The sequence below is a fragment of the Amblyomma americanum genome, chromosome 6, assembly GCF_052857255.1.
Source record: "Amblyomma americanum isolate KBUSLIRL-KWMA chromosome 6, ASM5285725v1, whole genome shotgun sequence".
In the NCBI taxonomy this organism is placed as follows: domain Eukaryota; kingdom Metazoa; phylum Arthropoda; class Arachnida; order Ixodida; family Ixodidae; genus Amblyomma; species Amblyomma americanum.
Window position 1 is genome coordinate 187,608,506 of NC_135502.1, and position 16,693 is coordinate 187,625,198.

At 47.0% G+C, this 16,693-nt stretch overlaps 1 protein-coding gene across 1 annotated transcript in view; it reads left to right on the top strand.

Moving 5' to 3' along the window:
* Positions 1-5,075: 5,075 nt before the first annotated feature.
* LOC144095630 (tight junction protein 1-like) overlaps positions 5,076-16,693 on the top strand; it is a 432,906-nt gene continuing 421,288 nt past the window's right edge. Inside the window, exons 1-2 of the mRNA XM_077629302.1 lie at positions 5,076-5,095; positions 5,804-6,071. Of these exons, the coding sequence (XP_077485428.1) occupies positions 5,076-5,095; positions 5,804-6,071 (288 nt within the window). The remainder of the gene's footprint in view (positions 5,096-5,803; positions 6,072-16,693) is intronic.

A 16,693-nucleotide genomic window follows, 5' to 3' on the forward strand; every position in this document is an offset into this window, starting at 1 on the left:
CGAGTCAGCGAGCTGCTGAAAAGAACCAGGCGTCCGCATCGAACGGGTTCGAGTCAGCGAGCTGCTGAAAAGTAACCAGGCGACCAAGTCAAGCCAGTCAAACGAGGCAGAAGTCAGCGAGCTGCTGAGAGATCCAGAGCTCAAGTCGTCCGCATCGAGGAGCCTGTCGTCATCACTGAGGACGACGAGATCACCGGGCCAGAGAGCAACCAGGAAGGTAGGAGACCTTTCTGCTTTCTCCGAATTCACCATGTCGGTGTAGTGTTTAGTGCTAGAAACGATAGCACGGAAAACGGAGATGGCTGCCGTACGGTATGATCAGGAGGGCAGGATGCGACGTGTTGAGCAGGAGGAGGCTGAACAGCTGAGTGAAATTGAAAATTTGAAACTCCAAATTGAGCTAGAAAAGAGAAAACTTGCACAGATGCAGTTGAAATTAAGGCAAGGGACGAAAGTTGATAGCGAGGTCTTATTCGCAGCAGTTCAATGTTATAACTGCATGAAATTTGGACATTCGATGATTGACTGTCCGAACTCAAAGCAAGAACCAGATTTTCCCGCGGTGAGGACAGATGTGTGCAAACTAGTAGCTCAGGTAAAGATACTGGCGCCTGATAAGCTACATTCCCAGTCGGAGATGACTGTTAATAAGGTCAGTCAACCAGATGGGATGGATGATCCGGCATGCGGAGACTTGCATACCGAAGGTCAGAGTTCTGAAACCTGTGTGGATTCAGGGACTGAAATAAAATTAACAGGAGACCAAATTCAGTTACGTTCTAGGGGTGAGTGCTCTGAAGAAACGAAACAGGAAGATGCGGTTCTCCAGGTAGCGGACGCTGATCTGTCTTGTGTGCCGATGACTACAGCTTTGAAAGCTGAAGCGGTCAGACAGCAGGGCCTAATCTTGTGTATCGCACCAGAAGAGATATGCATAGGAGCGTTAGTCACTCCTGTGACGAACATGTTGTCAGAGCAACCCAATATAGACCAGACCCAGGAGACACATGAGTGTATTGCTCGCGAACAAGAGCTCAGCATCGTACCCCAGCCAGTGTGCGCTAACTCCGACGCAGCATTAAGGGTCGAGGACGGGGAGAAGGCGGATCTGATTGTGAGAACGCTCTTTGCAGTCGATAGTAATCTAGCCGCCAAAGATGAGTTGTTTTGCCAGCCGGTGCTGACACTGTGCGTGTTGACAGATCTAGCTGAAGGTGTAGGGCAGCTAGTAACATCGGAAACACACTCGGTACTAGAGCAGCCAGAAAGGAACCAGCCAGATGAGGAACATCAGAGCTCAGATTTCGATGAGCGTTTCAGAATCTCGCACGAATCTGTTCGAGACAGACTCGAGGGTTCAGTGGAGCTTCAGGCAAATCCAGAAGCTACAAATGTTCCTGCAGCAGATTGGGAGTTAACAGGAACAGCTGCGAGTTCCGCAGCAGATAGGGAACTAGGGGATTCGGATACTGCACCCATCCCTGCAAGCTTAAACATGGAGCATAAGACCTCATTACCAGAAGAGCGGGAGCAAGCTGGTCAAGGTAAATGGGAGAAAAGAATGCTTAAGGGCATGGTTTTCTTTGAAGAGAATGCCGGCTGCCAGCCGTACAGGCAGCTAGCGCTACCTGAAGCGCGATGTAAAACTGCATGTGAAGTAGCCGGTGACAGGCCTATCCCAACTGTGAAATTCAAAGAGGCAGAGAACGCAGACACGATGGCAGCAGCAATCTTGGTAGAATGCAGGGAGCTGGTGAGCTTTGTTGCTTTTGATGAAAACGACGATGTAGACCCGATAACGGCGGTAGCCTTCACAACCGGCGCCGTGTCGGATAAATTGGAATTTTGGTCCAATCTTGTGGACAAAGCTAAAAGGAAACATCTTCTTTTTCGAGATGTAGGTGGCTAGAAATCATTCTGCCAATTTGGTGCACCGATCTGACATGGTGGATTCCGGAATGTGCAGATTGGTGTCCTAACCTTGTGTGCACGGAACGAATTGAGGCTGTGTATGTGTGTGCGCAGTGCTGCTTGGAACCTTGTGGCCGGACTTTAATGTTACACTGACAGCAAGTGTCCGCGTGACATTCTTGGTTGGGAGGTGTGGAGTTCGCTGACCTTTCTGCGAACTCGTTGGTCTTGTGTTCTCAAGGAAGGCCGCTCCAGTCGGGTCGGAAGTCCCTAACAAAGGGGCCCGTCCCGTCCCTGCCTCTCCTTTGTGCAGCGGACGTCCTCGTTTACGCCGCGCCGTCACGGGGATGACCCGCCGGGAAAACGCGAACCAAGAACAGCTGACGACATGTGGTTGTTAAGGGGTGGACGAGGTTTCGGGGGCGCACGAGATACGGACGAGATATTAGCTGAGTGACCGGAAACCCACTATTCCTGTAACGACTGTCTACTTCCCTTAACGATTGTGTTCTCTTTGTTGCTGTCAACAACCTGAGTCATCGCCTCGTCGGCACATGTTTCTAGCGTCTGTGGTGCCGCGGGTGGCGTGGGGAACGGAAGTCGCATTTGTGTTGTTTGTCTATTTGATTGCAACCTCTCCTTTCCCAAATGTTTAATCAGTACTTTTTCCCCAATCTCTGATCAGTGGGCGGACCTTGTTTTCCTTTCCCTAACCACTGATTGGCGAGATGGGTCGTTTGTTATCTTATTGGTTGCTGTCCCCGCTAAGGGCGGAGACAGAGGGTTTAAAACCAAGCGCTCTGGGTTGAGCGGGGGCTGAATTCGTGTGATCCACGATTTAGTCATGTAAATAGTTTTCTCCTTGCTTTGTTTCTTCTCGTTTTTTTACCTATGTTGTAAATAAATAGTTAACCTTCTCCTTTCCTTGAGTAATGTGAATGTTTGCGAGTAGAACCATCGGGTCATGAAGAAACCCCGATTTCATCATCAAGTAGTTTCCTCTCATCGCCACCGGAAGGGGATCTCAACTGCCACGATCAGCACGTGGTAGCATATGCCAGCCGCTCGTTGAGGAAGTGCGAAAGGAATTACACAGTTACCGAGCAAGAATGTCTCGCCGTTGTTTTCGCTTTACAGCACTTCCACTCCTATCTGCACGGGAATGCTTTCACCGGCGTGACCAACCACCATTCGCTTTGCTGGCTCGTGAGTCTTCGTCACCCCTGTGGACGGCTCGCTCGATGGGCTTTGCGCCTACAAGAATTTAATTTTACTGTCGTGCACAAGAGCGGCCGTAAACACTCAGATGCTGATTGTCTTTCGCGTTTGCCGCTTGAAACAACCGATGACGACGCAGACAACTTCGATGAATACTTAGCTTCCCTTTCACACGCCTTCACGATCTTCGAGTTTTCCGAACCGAGCAACGCAAAGACCAAGCAATAAACTGTTTGTTTGATGGCGCCAAAGATTCTGTAAAGGACACTTTTTTCATTCGCGAGTGATTGCTTTATAAGAAGAATTTCGCTTCTCGGGAAGCCCGCATGCTTCTTGTCGTGCCAGAAAGCCTACGCGTCCCAATTCTGGAAATTATGCACGACGACGCCACGTGTGTTCACTTGGGGATGGCCCGAACACTCCACCGCATATAACAAAGATTTTACTGGCCTAAGGTGCGTTCAACTATCCAGCGCTATGTAGCCGGCTGTGTGCAATGCCAGCGCTTTAAGCTGCCGACTTCAAGTTCACCAGGAAAACTGCGGCCAGTCACACCTCCAACAGCCCCGTTTGAGCAAGTTGGTATTGACCTTTTTGGACCTTTCCCACACTCCTCCAAATGAAACGGATGGATTCTTGTGGGCGTAGATTGCTTAACCCGTTATTGTGAGACAGCCGCGATACCAGCCGCTACTGCGTCTGAAGTATCTCATTTCCTACTTCGATTTGTCACTGTTCGCCACGGTCCTCCTGCAGTTAGTGACCATGGCCGCCAATTCACAGCGGACGTTGTCGAAGAACTTCTCTGCCTCAGCGCCTGCAGTTTTCGCAACTCGACGCCGTATCATTCCCAAACGAACGGTGTGGTCGAACGCACTAATCGGACGCTCACCACCATGTTGGTTATGTACGTCGCTGCGGATCATAAGGACTGGGATGACGTCCTCTCGTTCATTATACTCATGCTTACAACACAGCACAACACGACACAACTGGCTACAGCGCCTTCTACCTGCTCTATGCTCGCGCGCCTCGCTGTGGCCTCGATACCATACTGCCATTTTTCATTCATGATGACCCTTCTCTTGATGCCACACTCTGCAGAGCTGAAGAAGCTCCCCAGCTTGCCCGCGTTCGAATTTTATCAACGCAAGAGCGTTCCAAGCACCGCTACGACGCCCGACACCAACAAGTTTCTTATGTTCCTGGCGGCATTGTGTGTTAGTGGACACCTCTACGCAAGCGTGGTCTTTGTCAGAAACTGCTGCCACACTACACTAGACCGCTTGTTGTGTTAGAGTGCATAAGCGATCTGAATTACGTTATAGCACGCCTAACTGCAAGTGGTCAACGGTCACGCCAGTCTCAGGTGGTGCATGTAGCCCACCTCAAGCGATTTTATTCGAGAGGTTCTATTTAACTCGCCCGACGGGCTTCGTCTGCGCGGAGGGAAATGTCACGCGCCATCGTAGAGCATCGACGGAAGAACAACGGTCGGACGAATAGGTAGATGAGAAGGAAGAGGAAGGGCGGAAGGACGCTTGTAGGCTTCGTCGGTCCAGCTACGATCGAACCCTCTGCTAAGAAACCCTCGTGCGTGCTAAGCTCGTAACAATATATTAGAGATCAATGTAGCAGCCGAGTAACAACCGAACTTTCTAGCAAGTGAATGAAACGTCTTAAACTTCTGTGCGAACAGACGATGCACGCCCTAACGTTCGCACTTGCAACGCTTTTTTGCCATTATTTCAAATACCGAACGTCGAGCGCGGACATAATAATGCACGTACAGCGTGCTCACCTTTTTTTACGACTTTCTTCGCGCGTATTAACACATGAAGAGTCAAATTCAAGCTTGCCAATTCCGCATTTCAAGCAAAGCGCTGTGCCGGGGCCGGCTGTACACATGCATCTCGCCGAATGACCCGGAAGTAGGAGTACCCAGCATGCCTGGCGGCTCGTTCAGGTGTGACAACACCTCTTGTTTACAAACATGCGCTTGTCTATTGGATAATCCAATTGGATCAACCAATTACATTGTGTTCAATCGAGACCATTGAAATTCAGTTGGCTGTCGGATAAGTTGAACTTACCTTCTTGCTAGTTTTTCTCCGACATTTTGAGCGCCAGCGTATTTGCAGGGCAAACTGAAAATTAAAGGCGGCGATCGAAACAGCCCGAAGACCATCCGATGGTGTCATCCGGGCTGCGGCGAACGGACTGGCGGCGTGTACTGACTCCCTCAGGATCGCGTTCATCGGCCAGCCCGTCACGGGCATAGCGCGCTACACCCGACCTGACACCACGGTTGTGAACCTGTTAAGCCGCGTGTTATGTTATCTCTGCATTCCTCACTGCATCCCGTCACCCGTGTGCTTTCACACACTGCGCACTCCTCCACTCTCATTGCATTTGTGCCATTTCCAGATGAGCCGCGCGGAAAAAGCTGCCGCGCTTCTTCTGAGAACAAATTCGAAGCGAGTTGTGGCCGAGGTGCGATGCAGCATCCTTCATGTAAGTACGCGCCTCGCTCGCGGAGCACCACTTGAAAAGTTTGCAGCTGCAAGAACAGCGAGCCGTCCTTCCCTGCCGCTGGCACCGTCACCGCCGGCATTAGGAGCCTCCGGGACCGGATCTGACCGCGGAACGCTGCGGTCTCCCCCTCCCCTCCCAGGAGACCCGGAGGCCCCCTTTTTCAAAAACTTGCGCGGCGTCCCATTGGCTGCAGCGATCGCCGCGGTGTAGTCGGTGTGGTGCTGTCAGTGGTGGTGTGCTGGCGGCCGACGTGGGCCGTGTTCCTCGCCACCCCAGGCAGCCAGTGGCTGGACCCGGCGCTGCTGCGAGTCTGTGTGGTGCCAGTGTGTGTGCGTGCGATCCTTATGAAGACGCTCTGTTTCGGATTTCTCGCCATGGACAAGAATAGCGTTGGTCCCCTCGAACAGGTCGGTTCCGTTGGTCCCCTCGACGGGCGGCGCGCCTTCTAGTTGTCTTGCGCTGCGCTAGATGGCCCCAATATCGCATGCCGATTTAACGAAGCTATCTGTTGTTCCGCGCACGGTTGCGATCATCTGAGCCCCGGGTTGGCACTCGCCCCTGTTCGGCCCGGGCTCCGTGCTAGTTGGAGCCCGGGGGAAATGTGGTACATGTCTGGCAGCTGCCCCGCACGCAAGCTGGCAGAGCGCACACGCGATGCTAAACACAACGTGGTCTCTATAGGATGCCACGCGTGTGACAGTTCCGTTACGCGCTGAAATGTGTTCGAGCACGCGCACTCCGTAGCTGCGTGGGCAATTAAAATGATTCGCGGAGCGCCCATAGTGAGCGGGAAAGGTTAAAGCTTAAGCTTGCTATCCGCAGCAATGTCGGAGAGTCTCGCGAATCAAGTCTAGCCAGGGCTTCTCTACAATATTTGCGATGCATACTGGCAATCTTTCCCGTGGCGCAGAAATTGCGGCGTGTCCAAAGATATATGAGGCAGATACTGCGCCATTTCCTTTCCCCCAAAAAACAACTATTATTTCAACTCCCCTAGCAGCTGTGGCGGTCACGTTACGGTTATGGGTGCCGTGTTTCGAGCTATAGTCAGGCTAGCTGTCAGTGCTTCCCCTTTTAACTAACAAAGTTTGAGCCTAGTAGTGCACGCGAACAAAAAAATAAGTTGCAGCCTTAGGAAATCTGTTCAGCATGCTGTTCAGGGCTGCATAGCCTGTCACGACAGCGTGTACACGGCACACCTTGCAGTGTAGCTTCTAAAACGCTCCGTTCGCTGATCCGTATTGCAGCCGGTTCCTTTCGTTTGCTTTAAATTTCGTCATAGCTTTTCTTTTACATGAATGCGTGTTAACAGGTGGGGGGGGGGGGGGGGGGGGCGGTCGCCAAGCGACGATATTGTCAATATTACTGGATTTGGTGGCATCCACTCATGCCACGCCACCTGTCGGCATTGTGGCAAAAGCAACGTTGGAATGCGCTGTGTAAAGTGTCGACAAGTAATCGCATGTTGATGGCGCTGCCTGTCTCTTGTGCCTCCGCAGTTTCCTTCGACTCAAGTCGATCGGAAGTTAGCCGACACAGCGGCGATTTCTCTTTTTTATGTGCGTGCGGCTCGGTGTTCAGCGACCTGGGATTCGCGTAAAAAACATGCGCAATACGTAGCGCTGTTCCGCTAGAATGCGTTGCCATGTGTCAGATGCATTGCAAACTGAGTGTATAAAATAAGGTCACTCAGTCAACACGTGTGGCTCATGGGCAAGTGGTTGCAGTAGTTTGCAAAATGCTATTGCTAGAAGCCAATCAAGATCAATATTTATTGATTCAGTGATAGTAATGTCCATTGATGCCAATGTGGTACTTTCGGTATGGCTGATGACATTCCATTAGGAAGAGACACCAGAGTGACTGCTATGCAAAGCATGATGTATGTGTTGGCAGCTCATTACATATCCCAAAAAAGGTCTAAATGGTTTAGATTTCTATGTAGATTTCGTTGCAGGTGTACACGCCCAACAGAAATATATACTTAGCAACTGTTGCACCTCTTCTCATGATCAGTGTGAACACTTATCCCAGGTTAACCACTTACTTCTGTGCTTCAGATTTCAGGTGTAGACCTATCCAGGCATCATGCAAGCTAGGTAAAGTGTAGAAACCATAAGAGGATGGGGTGTAGAATGAGGCTAGGTTTGAAAAGGGAAAGACTAATGAGGACTATGAAAACAAAACCAGCTAGCGGTTAGAAGATACAGGATTTGGATCTAGTTTGAGAGCAGATATTCATTTTTGCAGAGGAAGACATCCCTAGCATGTAATTGTTGAATGGCAACCATACAAATGTTATCACAGAAAGTGGAATAAAATTAGAGGAGCCAGGAGGCTGGCAAGCTGCCCCTGGAAGTAAGACATCTGGTTATATTATACATGCAGCACTGTGTACACTTCACCTGATGACCATGAACCAAAGTACACTACACACAAAGCATGGGTATGATCATCATCAGCCTGACTACGCCCACTGCATGGCAAAAGCCCCTCCCATGTCTCTCCAATTAACCCTGTCCTTTGCCAGTTGTGGCTACCATATCCCCGCAAACTTCTTAATCTCATCCGCCCACCTAACTTTCTGCCACCCCCTGCCATGCTTGCCTTCTCTTGGAATCCACTCCGTTACCCAGCAGTTATCTTCTTTTCATATTACATTCCCGGTCCAAGCCCATTCTTCCTCTTGATTTTGACTAGGATGTTACTGACCCGTGCTCGATCCCTCACCCACTCTCCTGTTCCCACTTCCGGTTTCTTAACGTTACACCTGTAATTTTTCTTTCCATGGCTCGCTGTGTTGACCTTAACTTAAGCTGAACCCATGGTATGTGGAAAAAACCAGCGAAAAGGACGCATTCACAAGGAGAAGTACACAGGACAACGCTGTCCACAGGACAACGCTGTACACAGGACAGCGTTGTCCTGTGTACTTCTCCTCCTTGTGAATGCGTCCTTTTCGCTGGTTTTTTCCACATACCATGCACCAACTGGCCCAACAAGCTACGCTTCTTCAATACTAAGCTGAACCCTTTTCGTTAGCCTTCACTTTTCTGCCCCGTAGACGAGTACTGCTAAGATACAGCTGTTGTGTACTTTTCTCTTGAGGGATATTCATAAACTGCCATTCATGATCTGAGAGAACCGGCCATATGTGCTACACCCCATTCTTATTCTTCTATAGTTATTTCCTTCTCATGATTCGGATCAGTGGCCACTACCTGCCGTAAGTAGACATATTCCTTTACCACTTCCAGCACCTCACTACCAATTGTAAACTGCTGTACCCTTGCCAGACTGTTGAATATTACTTCAATTTTCTGCACATTAATTTTTAGACCCACTATTCTGCTCTACATGTCTAACTCATTGACCATGCTTTGCAGTTCATCTCCTGAGTGACCTCCCTGCCTGACGCCCTTCCTTATTGGAATTTTATTGCTGACTCCATGTAGGACTTTGGTAGCTATGCAGCCGTTCTAGATATCTTCCAGTATTTTCATATAATACTCTTCTACACCCTGATTTCCCAATGCCGGCATGACTGCTCAGGTTTCCACTGAGTCAAATGCTCTCTCGTAATCAGTGAAGGCTATATATTGAGGTTGGCTATATCCTGCGCATTTCTCTATCACCTGATTGATAGTGTAAACTTGTCCCGACTATGCAGGGTATGTTGCTGGTTTAGTTCGAACATCGTGGAATCGCAGCGCTGGTAGACGAGGACACAGAGGACACACACACACAAATGGGCTGAAAGCGCATTTGTGTGTGTGTGTCCTCTCTGTGTCCTCGTCTACCAGCGTTATGATTCCATGATGTCGTGACTATATTAGCAATTACTTTCGTAAATACCTTTTAGGCAATGAACAGTAAGCTGATCGATGTGTAATTTTTCAAGTTCTTTTTGTCTCCTTTGTTATGAGTTAAGGCAGTGTTAGCATTCTTCAAAGCTCCTGGTACACTCGAAGTCATAAGGCATTGTGTATACAGGGTGACTAGTTTTTCTAGCACAATCTCTGCTCCATACTTCAACAGATCTGTTATTACCTGATCCTCACCAGCTGATTTCCTCTTTGCATTGGTCCAATGTCTTTTTTACTTCCTCTTTCGTTACTGCAGAATGTCCTGTTGCTATGCGCCGCTTCCTCTCTCATTAACATTTTGATTACATAGGCTACCGTATAGATTTGTGCAGAACTCTTCTTCTATTTTAACTGTATTATCCATATTGCTAATGACATTTCCCCTGTTTGTCTCTTAGTGCATGCACCTGGTTTTTACCTATGCCTAGTTTTCTGTTCACTGCTTTTAGGCTACCTCCATTCTATAGAGCATGCTCGATGTTCTCCATGCTAAACTTCTTTGCCAGTTCTATTCTGTCTGCGGGGTTAGACACTTTCATGCTTTGGCGTTTCTTAATCAGATCTTTTGTCTCCTGAGATTGCTTGTGAGTATCATGTTGAACCATCCTACTACCTACTGCTACTGCGCACTCCGTAATGATAGCTGTGAGATTATGTCATTGTTTCAACATAAACATGGTCTTCCTAAGTTAAAGCCAAATATCTCTTTTATAGTGATATCTTGAATTCCTCTACTTTCTCTCTTACCGCTAACTCATTATTGGGGCTTCTCCTTCACTAATTTCTTCTGTTCCCTCTTTGGGTCTGAGCTAATTCAAGACCTTACCATTCTGTAGTCGGTACAATGCACTTTTCCGAGAACCTTCACAATATGCACAATGCCAGGGTGAGCACATAGTATGAAGGCTATTTCATTTTTAGTTTCACCATTTGGACTCGTCCACATCCACTTCCTGTTCTTTCGTTTTGGGAAGAAGGTATTCCTGAATCTTAAATTATTCCTTTCTGTAAACTCTACTAATAGCTGCCGTCTGCTATTCCTGGAGCGTATCCCAATGTCGCCTACCACCTGGTCTTCGGCCTGCTTCTTGCCTGCCTTTTCATTTTACTTTTTTCATTGCCGATTCCATGTCTGTCTTCATACAAGCTTTCAACGATCTGGTCATCATGGCTGGATGTAGGCACATAGGCCTGCACCACCTCCAGCTTGTACTTCGTATTAAACCTAATTATGATAGCTGTAACCCTCTCATTAATACTATGGAATTCCTCTATCTTGCCAGCTATATCCTGATTAATGTAAGTACCACGCCTAGTTCTCGTCTGTTTGCTAATCAGCAATAGCAGAGTACGTGCCCGCCCCTTAGTATGCCGCCCCGTTGGCTCAGTGGTTATGGCTCTCGGCTGCTGACCTGAAAGACACGGGTTTGATCCCGGCCGCTGTGGTCGCATTTCGATGAAGGCGAAATGCTAGAGGCCCGTGTACTTTGCGATGTCAGTGCATGTTAAAGAACCGCAGGTACCCGGAGCCCTCTTCTACAGCGTCCCTCATAGCCTGAGTCGCTTTGGGACATGAAACCCCTTAAAATAATAAACAAAAAAGTAATGTATATGCCTCATCTGTCCTAACCTCACTAAATGCTATGACATCCCATTTATACCCACTAGTTCCTTGAACAGCACCGCTAGGCTAGCGTTAAATATCCTAGCATTAAAGGTTAAACATTCTAGCGTTAAAAGCCAGAGATTCTTAGCACCCTCCGCTGCGTCTCAGGTCTCACTGCTGCCTTGGTCAATTGCTCCGCAGCCGCTGAGGGCCGAGGGTTAACTGGTTTGTTCATAGAAGGTTGTGGCCAAGTACTACACCAGCGTGGCCAAATCCTGTTCTGATGAGGGAGTGCGTTTTCGGTTCTGGTCACCGAGATCAGCCCGCACCCCAGGCCTGGTTATGCAACTCCATCGACACGCGGAGTTCTTTTTTCAAACCCGGTGGAGAATTTTGCGGCGCTGTGATTCTAACCCTGGTCCTCTTGCACGCGAGGCGGGTGCTCTGCCTCTACACCACCATATGGACAGTTCCCACTTTATACAGAAACGGACACATGCCGGCCTAATAGAACCAACATGAGTTGTGAGAGACTGAGAAGGCTAAAAAAAAGGTAAAAGAATGAAAGAACAACAATAAAATAGAATCCAACCCAAAGAAGCCGAAATGGTGACAATAGAAAAGCATCCATCACCATCCAAGAAATGCAAAATGTGAGGGAATTAACATACATGTAGGCAGAAAGCAGCAATGAAAGTCATGCCAAGAGGTCGGTGTCATTTGCAGTTCTGTGAGGGAGTTGAAGTAACAGACAATAGCTGAAATGTTGATGGTAGCGGGATTGAAGAAACGGATATTCTAGGGGCAGTGAAAGAAAGAGGGAGATAACTCCAGATCTGCTGAGGAACCATAGAGGCAGACAAATTGCCAGGAAAAGTTGCAACCTGCATAATGACCTTGAATTCACCGGAAACATGGAAGATTGCAGATATTATCCTGATGCATAAAGAAGGGAACGATGAAGACTTGATAAATTATGCAACAATTAACTTAATAGCTTTTGCTTACAAGGTACTAGGTTCATTGAGTCAACGAATAGAAGAGGCTAATTTTCATAAAGGGTACATGCTAGTAAACCATAATTGTATCATCCTTCAGGTTACACAGAAAAGCACAGCATATAACAAGCCCCCTATAAATTACAAGAAAGCATTGTATTTCAGTTGAAATATCACGGATGGATATTTTGGGGGCTACAGCACTGCCATGAGCAGTGAAAGTCCGTGCTAGGGTGGCATTGTTTATTTTTAGTGTACTAAAACCCCAATCTTAGATTTTGCCAATTTTTGTCTGTCCGAAGCTTCTGGCAGTTGGCAACCAGCCTGCCAGCAGGCTTTATGGCCAGAATGTTTTATGGCAAAACACTTTAAGGTGGCGAGTGGGCTTCGAACCCGCGGCAGCGTGAACAGATCAGCTTCGCTGGCCTCCGCATTAGACCACCACTGTTTTATTGCGCTGCTGAACATCCCGTATGTTTAACTGCAATTCTCTCGGGCTATGCTCTGGATGTTGTCGTCTTCATCAATTTCCATCCATGCACAATGGACCCAGAACACACCACTGTCGCACTGAGTTCTTAAAACCAAGCCTCGAACCGAAACGAAAGTGAAAAATGAAGTTTGAGTGCACCTAATTCATATTTGGCCCAACCACACTGTGTCCCGTTGTTTTATTGCGCTGTTCAAATATGAATCAATACCAACTCGCCCAGTTCGCAGCTTTAATGTATTTCCAAACTTTCAAATACAACACAAATACACCTAGGAGGTTTTGTTAAGGAAAGAGGGTACAGATACATCCATGTACAACCGAATTTAACACTAGATAGATGCCAAGCCAAAAAAATTGAAAAGATGTTACTGAAAGTTTCAAATAATACCATCAGGTAGAATTGAGCCATATCTTATTTTGTATCTTATATGCTCATTTTTGGCTCAGTAAACATATATTCTAGATTCTCTTGTTTTCTGACGGGGTGTGTTGAATGCCTTTTTAACTTTTTGTCAGAAATTTTTCCCAGTTAAAGATTTTTCTTTTTCGTGTTTGGACACAGTTTTTCGTGCGTAGTCCAGAGGTAAGGCTGCACCACTATTCACTTGAAGAAAACTGATCACAGAGGTGTGAGCATTTTGAATTGTGTGGCAGGAAACTTCTTAATGCATTGCTGTACAACATACATCGACATACCCAGAAAATGTTATAAGATGGGATTTTTACTGAGAACAGAAATTGGATGGAGCTCATGCAAATGAAAGAGCAGAAAGGATGTGTGTTTTGCTCTATCAGGGAAGTGTTGACAATGCAAAATACCCGCGTTGGTGTCAAACTTCATGGAAGGTTGGCGAAAACCTCACAGCTGCAAAGGATTGGTGTTTGGCCTGGGGATCGAACCAGCTAAGCTAACAGCGAAAGCAAATTGGTCAACATTTTTGGGAAACCTGCAAGGGGAGGCATCCACAGCCACCTGGATGAATTTTTTTTTTTCAACTTCTGGGAAAGCTCTATGGCTGTTCTCCAGCGGATGCTAATTGAAATTTACTCCTTGTTGTGGGTGGCATCTGCACTGCTTCTGTGTGTCATTTCTGGTCTCCATGTTGAAATCACAAGACAATTGGCTTCTTTTTTTTTGTGTGGCTGCTGTGTTGTGGCAAATTTTTCCACCATTCTGTATTAAAAAGTAGGGTGCCGAATTTTGGTTGCTTGTTCGTTCTTTGGTGTAACTGTCACCATAAATTACCATGGGCAGACGAAACTTGAAATGATGCACACAAGTGTCATGCGAGGAAATTTCAGATTTCATGTTGTGAAATTTGGTATAAAAAACTGTCGACATGAAAACGAAATGAATCATTTCATTACTGAATAGTGTTCTTCCATCCGCAATTATCATTTTATTGCGACAGTGTGCCTGCTGGCAAATATAGGTGCACACTGGACCCAAAAATCTAGTCTTCCACATCTGGTGGACACTGGAGCCGGATGGCATGCAAAGAGGTGGGGCAGGCAGACAGGAAGGGGCAGCGAACTTGTAAAGGTTTTTGGCCTCTTATATCCCCTCATGAGACATTGTCCAGTGGCAGCCATGGAAGGGGTTCATCATGAAAACAGAAAGACTTCTGTGTCTCCGTTTTGTTTGCGCCCCCATCATGATCCAAGTAGCCCAACTTTCCATTCCATTGCCATGAAAAGCTTTTTCTGAGCCTCTCATAAAGGTGGGGATCAGTGGGATCAAAAAGGAAAAAGCATGTGATGCTCTGCACAGTCACGCTCTACTTTTCCTCCGAGCTGCTTGGACATTTGCCAGAGGATGTGCCCTTCTTCTCAGTGCTGTGTTTGGGAAAGGAGCACTGCCAGACTCAATTTTCATCTTTGGGCGGCCATTGCAGTGACACTGCACCAAGTCAGTTGTAGGCTGTAACTCGCATGCAATGCACGCCAGCTTTGCATCTCAGGTGTCCAGGTTGCAGAATGCAGGCTTCCCGGCTCCCCTGGTTCTCTCCGTGACGCAGACCTTGCTGAAAAAGCTGAAGGGCAGCAATGAAAACAGACCTCAAGAAAAAAGGCTGGAAAGGCCGGAAGTTGTACCCTACGTACACCACACCTCTCATAATCTCAAGAAGGTGGCCAATAAGTACGGCGTCAACGTGGTATTTTCAGCGCCGCGAAAACTAGCCGGAATGTGCTCACGTATTGGGAGAAAGGAAATGCAAGAGTGCGCCATCAGACACCGAACTGCAAGAAAGGAGTGGTGTACGAGTTCCCACTTACATGTGGGAAGGTGTACGTTGGACAGACCGGCCGGTGTCTTAATGAGCGCCTGCTTGAACACAAGAATTCATTGAATAAGAAAGGAGCCCATCTTCCAGACCACTGCCAAGCATGCTCGAAAGAGAAACGTATAGTCTGCAAGCCCCGACTGCCTGAATGCAAAGTGCTACTGAAAAGCCGAGATAAGACCGAACATGAGCTCGTGGAAGCCTTTTATATCAAAAAACGAGGGGACAATTGCATCAGTGATACCTCGGTTATTATCTGGCACAGTGAAATGATGTTTCTTGAGGCATATCTGTGACAGGTAGATGTTTGGCAAATTGAGATTAAGAGCATGGATAAGGTCAGAGGCTATATATACGCTCTTCCCTGAATAAACCGTGCTGAAAGTGTAGCGCTCGTCCTGGTCCCTTCCTCGTCCATGTTGCCAGTTTGCGCTCTTATGTCTTTCAGAAAATTAATTTCTTTGGCTGTCAGTGCACCAGATGGTGCGCTGACGCATGACACACCCACTTTCCTAATCAGATCTGCTTCTATTATTTCTCTTACATCCTGGCATTTATGCTTGGCTACTATCTTGAACGCGCTAAAGAACGGTTTACATGGATTTTTGTTCTTTTCAGCGTAGTCATAGCAATGTACAGATAGATTTCTGTCCCTGTAATTTCCTACTATCCTCCTGTGCTCAAGCAGTCTTTCATTTAATCATCGGCCAGTTTGACCTATGTACCTAGAGCCGCACGAGAGGGGAATTTCGTATACCGCACCAGAAGCACATGCCACAAAAGGATCATGGTGTTTGATAGTGCATGGCTCTTTAGGCTTATGGAACGGATTAGTCATTTTCACCAGCTTTTCCAGCTTTTCAGGAGCAGAGAGCACCACTCTGACATCACTGCATTTCGCAATCTTCTTTAGGCGATGCGAAGTGTTATGCAAGTATGGAGTCACCACTGTCCGTTGGGCATTTCTGTCACAAGGGTTCTTATCCCTTTTATTTATTTATTTGTTTATTTATTTATTAAACCTACAGCGCCCATGAGGCATTATTGTAGGGGGGATATAGCTACATATAATAACACATGCAAAGAAGATATTGGGAAACATGTCAGCAAGGTAACAACAATACTATCAGTAGACTAAAAAAAAAACGTAACATAGATCGGCACAGCGCTGCTAAAATGTACGAGACCTTGAAGAAATACATCAGATCACCATTTCAACAGCACTTTGGAAATGAGGTGCACAAACCACATCATTCGGAAGCTTATTCCAGTCCAGAATTGTGTTGGGGAAAAACGAATACTTAAATACATTAATGCGGCATTGATAACTCTTAATCTTTTTTGTGTTGTCTAGTCTCTCCGAAATTTAAGATGACTGCTTTAAATAAGTGTTTTTATTAATACCGGTACAATCATTGTAAATGCTATGCAAGAACTTCAGCCTGCAAATTTTTATTCGGATTGTCAAAGTCTTCCACCCAATACGGTCGCGAAGTTCTGAGCTCTTTATATGAAAATTATAATTCCCAGTTACAAACCTTGCTGCACATTTCTGTACCCTTTCTAATTTGTCAATGAGTGTACCCGTGAAAGGGTCCCATGCTACACAAGCGTATTCTAATACTGGCCTGACATTTGTTAAATATAATGTTTCTTTTATTACCTGGCGAGAACTTTTGAAATTCCGTTGGAAAAAATACAAAAGACGAGAAGCTTTGGCAGTTATCATGTCAACGTGGGCTGTCCAATCTAGGAATGCTGTGAGTATAACACCAAGATAC